The following is a 5,415-nucleotide window of genomic DNA, read 5'->3' as shown; positions in this document are numbered from 1 at the left end:
AATCAATTTTGAAACTCTTGTTCTCATTACATAGTTTTTCAATGTCAATACAAAGTTTTTCATTTTCCTCTTTTCAGTGAGTGAATTTACAACTAAGATTATCATATTTTCCACTTAATAGAGTGTTATCCTTGACAAATTTATCATTTAAGGAAGATTTTTCATCAAGCTCATTCTTCAAGTTTCCAAAGTCCTTGGTTATATTTTCAAGAGACTTCTTTAATTTTTGATTTCTGGAGACTTCATGAAGTAGTGCTTCCTTAACTTCTTGACATGTTTTTATTAGTTCTTTCATGGTAGGTTTTTCATTTTCATCATCACTTTCACTACCACTACTACTATCACTATCACTATTTTGAATAAAATAATCTAAAATTTGACTTACATTGAGGTTTGAGGGATCGCTTGCCATGTAGCATACAAAATTTAATTTTTCATCTCCACTTGAGTTGCTCTCGGATGAGTCACTCAAGCCATCCCAATTGGCGCTAAAGCTCTTCTTCTTCTTGTCATCTTTTCTTCTTCTTCTGTCCGAGTCCTTCTGTAGCAAAGGGCATTTGGGACGAATGTGTCCTTCTTTAGCAAAGGGCATTTGGGACGAATGTGTCCTTCTTTAGCAAAGGGCATTTGGGACGAATGTGTCATTCTTTCCCGCATTCATAACACCTGACCGGATCATCATCTTGGTCTTTTCTTCTTCTATCCTTGTCTCTTTTTGGGGATTTTCTCCTTCTTGAATTTCTATTCTTCCGATTAAATCTCCCAAATTTGCTAATCCGTTTGGTGAGGAGAGCCATTTCCAAAGTCAAAATTTCAATACTTAACTCTATCACTATCTTCTTCTTCAGTCTCAACCTTAGCCTTGACAGCTACAATCTCAACCTTAGCCTTGACGGCTACGTCTTTCTTCCTTGATTCTTCCTTCTTCATCTTCCATTTGCTTTCCCTCTTCTTTATATTCATCTCATGGGTGATGAGGTTTCCCATGAGGTCATCAAGTTGTAGGGTATCCAAGTCTTTGATTGTTCAATTGCCGTGCTCATTGGATCCCAAGAGTTTAGGAAGCATCTAAGAAGTCTTTTGGACCAACTCATAATTTGTGTAAGTTTTTCCTAAGACATTCAACTCATTAACAATGTTAGTAAACCTAGTGAACATGTCGGAGATAGATTCTCCTTCATGCATTTCAAATGCCTCAAAATCACTAATTAACATATTTACTCTAGACTTTTTGACTTGAGTTGTCCCTTCATGGGTTGTCTCAAGGGTGGTCCATATTTCTTTTACTGTCTTACAATTAGAGACCCTATTGAATTCCTCGGCAGATAGTGCACAAAACAGTTGTGTCACTCCCTTAGCATCCAATGTGGCTTTCTTCTTATCCGTGGCACTCCAAGTTTTCCTTTCTGTGGTAGGTTCAACAAATCCTTCTTCTATTAGTTCCCACATTTCAAAGTCAATGGATTTAAGATAAAAATCCATTCTAATTTTCCAATATCCATAGTTTAATCCATTGAAATATGGAGGCCTATTTGAAGCTTGACCTTCGGCATACCCGGAGGGAGCTACCGAAAAGGGGTTCGATGGAGAGGGACTATTTGTTGCCATGGATCTTTCATTTGTAGATTTTTGGATTAAAAATCTCTATAAGAGCCTAGTGCTCTGATACCAAATGAAATCCCTAAGGGCAACACACAAGAGGGGGTGAATTGGGTGTTTTAAAATTTTCTTCTTAAATTGCAAAGGGTATATGAAATTAACCTAATTAGTTCTAACCCTTGTTCAAATTATAATAAAAAAAGGACACCACAACACCACAAAAGAAAAGAGAAAGTGAAGAGACCACACCGCGATGTATAATGGTTCGGTCACAACTTGACCTACTCCACTACCTAAGTACTTTGTCTTTCCTTGGATTTTCTCCCCTATGGTGAGACTCCACAACGCTGCCTCACTAAGCGTTACAAACAACTCCACCTCTACAAAGGGAACAAACCCTTGTATACAATCCGTCTCCGATGACGTTCTTCTTCGTTGCACACCGCCTTGAAGAAAGAGACTCCTCTTTGCAATACAAATGATAAGGAAGAAGAGAATGAATGCTCTCAAGCCTCTTAAAGGCAAATACAACTCTCAAGCTCACTAACTCTCCAAATGATTGAAACTAAATGCTCTTAGAGATCCTCTTAACAAGAAATGAATGCAAAAGTAAATGCACAAGAGGTAGAAGAAGATTCCTTTTGATTTGAGAAAGTGAAAGCTCTAGGGTTTGATAGAAAATCTTTCAAAAGGTTATAATGAAGGTCTTTAATGGGGTTTATATAGCCCTAATAGATTTAAGACCGTTTGGGGCATTTTGGTAAATTCAGGTTTAAGAAAAAGTAAACTGTGCATGGTCCCAACGGCTAGTTTTTTAGACCGGGGCGGTCGACCGAGGTACAGCGGTCGCCCGCCCTTATCGGGCGTTTCTTTTTAATTTCAAATTTGAAACAGCTACGGTCGACCGGGGTTGATGCGGTCGCCCGCCGAAGGCTATCTGTCCGATAAAAAATTTGGCTAAAAAACATGGCATGGTCGACTGGGATGTCCGCGGTTGCCCGCAAAGGGCTTTCTGTTTGAATTTAAAAATTCGCTCAAAATGTTCCGCGGCCGACCGGGGTATCCTCGGTCGCCCGCCAAGACCTTCCTCGACGGTTTATGGATTTTCAGAAAACCTATCCGCAGTCGACCGTGTGACCTCGGTCGACTGACCCGCCTTAGTTGGGTTGATGTTTGATTTCCAGCCATCATCCCGCGGTCGCCCGGCCTAGCCCGGTCGACTGGCCCTGATTTAAAAACTCGGTTTTAAAAGTTGAATTCAAGGGACTTTAGGCTATAGTCTTTGGGCTTTAGTTATGTGTTTTCAAATATCTTTTAGGAGGTGTAAAGACAATTTTCAATGCATTTTGAAAACACTGAAACATGCAAACACTAAATGCCTAGAGGACTCTAATGCACTCTAAAACATATGAACCTTGAGTCTTCTTGAGCTTCAATCTTCTTGATCGCTTGCATGAGCCATTCCTTGTCTTGAGATAGTCTTCAAACTTGCTCTTGCGCTTGTGGTTCCCTTGATTCTTCGATAGACTATGCGGCTTGAAGGTTGACCAACAAGACTTGACTTTCTCCAACACTAGCCATTGATCGTTTAGCTTCAAGTGTTGATGTTGATGAATCCTGTCTAAATCACAACACTAGAGAAGCTTTTAGCTAACTACCATCAATTTGAGTTTGTTGATCATCAAAACATAGATGGGATGTACCCTAGGCTTGCAGTACTAAATACGGTTTTCTGCATAAACAGTTTTAGTGAATTCTCTAAGGCTTGAAATTCTAGAAAAGCCGTTTTGGGTTTGATTCCGCTTGTGCGAAGAGTCATCAAACATTTGTAGGATCTTCCTACAAAGCTTCATTGTATCTTGGAGGCAATTCGCATATCTCCTTTGCACACAACTGGTGGGGGTGAAATTTATCTTAAGGAAAGTGATTACTCGCCTTGAAGCAACTCTATAGAATTCTATCTTTATTACTATGAGAACCTGGATTAAGTCTTTTGTGAATACTTTTAATTAAGTATACACTTATGGATTATTCCTTTATGATAAAATAGCCTCACTTGAATGGCATAGCTTATATCATACTATTTGTAGTATTATTGTATATATTTTTATAACTCTTAGAGTGTTTAGAAACTTAATAAATGATTGGATTAATGGATGGTTGGAAGTAAGAAAGATAGATTAGAACCCTTATTAGGACTCTTAATTACACTGCATTTAGAAATTGTATTGGACATTGTTTTGATAGATACCTACAAATCCAAGACCTTAACTTATTCGACATGGATTAGAGAGTGACTTAAACTTTAAATGAGGCTAGGAATGTAATTTACAAGTTGTGTAAATTTTAATTAAGGGAATGATAGAATAAACTTTTCTATGTGTGATGGCAAAGTTATAAAATTGTGTGCAAAACGGGGGGCAAAAGTCTACTTAATGGTCTCTTTTACACATGTCCATGAGACATGAGCCTTAGCTATGCATGAATATGTGTCCATACCAAGAGAATCCCAGCACCCTTTGGTTAACCCAAAGCACTCCACCTCACCCTTATTGATACTAATGACCTTAATTAGTTTAATATTAACAACCACTAATTTAAACTAATGGAAATGATAGAATTAATGAGAAGACACTAGAATAAACAAGAATATGGTAGAAAGTGAGAGAAAATAGAAGCAAATTTCGTTCAAGAGGTGGCTGTGAGGAGGTGTCCAACCTAAACCCCAACTATAAACTATTAAGGTCTGCAAAGAACTGGAATCTCATATCTTCATGCTCCCTAGGATCTGTGAATCCACGAGCATGGGTTTCATACTTTGCTACCTAAGGACAAATATGTGTCAATAACAAGTAGTATGCCACACATATTTAATCTTTTAGTTACCCATTAATTGTTATGAAAAGAAACTTTTATTGATTAACATGTGAAATATACTGGATTTTAGGGCGCCAACTCTAACAAGTTGGGCTCGGAAGGAGACTTTTTCAACTCGTTCAAGGATAGGAAGGGGGCCCTCATACTTACGAACCACGCCTTTGTGCACTTTGCGGGTGAATTTGAGTTGCCTTGGGTTGAGCTTGAGCAACACTACGTCTCCAACTTTGAAGTTCTCTGGCCTTCTGTTTTGATTTCCTTCTAGATGCTTTCTCCAAGTAAGCTCTGGTGATATCTAGATTTGTGTTCCACTCTTTAGTCATATGATAGGCAGGGGAATTGCTCCCAGGATAGCCGGTCGTGATGGAATGAGGCATGGAAGGTTGACGACCGGTAGCTAGCTCGAATGGCTCTGGTTGGATGCAGAACTCTCTTGTAAATTTTAGCAAAACTGGGCCACATCAAGTAAGTGGATCCAATTTCTTTGATTGGCACTAACAAAGTGTCTCAGATACTCTTCAATGAGGGCATTGATTCTTTCCATCTGTCCATCGGCTTGAGGGTGGAGGGTGGAGACTAGTAGAGAAGTTAAGTTTTGTCCCCAGCAACTTAAAAAGTTCAGTCCATAAGCGGCCCGTAAACCTTGGATCTCTATCACTGACAATGTTTTGAGGCACTCCCCAATATTTCATGACATGACTGAAGAATAACCTAGCTGCTTCTTCCGCATTGCAATGTTGGGGTGCTGGAATGAAACTTGCATACTTGGAGAATCTATCCACAACTACTAAGATGGATCCAAGGACTCCCACCTTAGATAAATTAACAATAAAGTCAAGGGAGACACTCTCCCAAGGTCCCTTCGGCACTGGCAATGGATCCAAGAGTCCTATTGGCTTATCTCTTTCCAGCTTATCTTGTTGGCATGTGAGGCATGTT

General features: G+C 39.2%; 1 protein-coding gene across 1 annotated transcript; it reads right to left on the bottom strand.

Annotated features, from left to right (window-relative positions):
* Positions 1–1,068: 1,068 nt before the first annotated feature.
* LOC143850352 (uncharacterized) lies at positions 1,069–1,608 on the bottom strand. The gene has a single exon (XM_077359611.1). The coding sequence runs from the start codon at positions 1,606–1,608 to the stop codon at positions 1,069–1,071; it is 540 nt and encodes a 179-aa protein (XP_077215726.1).
* Positions 1,609–5,415: the final 3,807 nt, after the last annotated feature.

Source organism: Tasmannia lanceolata, unplaced genomic scaffold (assembly GCF_043159265.1).
Source record: "Tasmannia lanceolata isolate RefF3 unplaced genomic scaffold, GAP_Taslan_0.1 ptg000018l, whole genome shotgun sequence".
Classification (NCBI taxonomy): domain Eukaryota; kingdom Viridiplantae; phylum Streptophyta; class Magnoliopsida; order Canellales; family Winteraceae; genus Tasmannia; species Tasmannia lanceolata.
This window is presented reverse-complemented; position numbering and strand designations above follow the sequence as displayed.

What these genes read in the sequence shown, in the direction of transcription:
- LOC143850352 (XM_077359611.1), bottom strand. Translation starts at nt 1,608, where the DNA reads ATGGCAACAAATAGTCCCTCTCCATCGAACCCCTTTTCGGTAGCTCCC.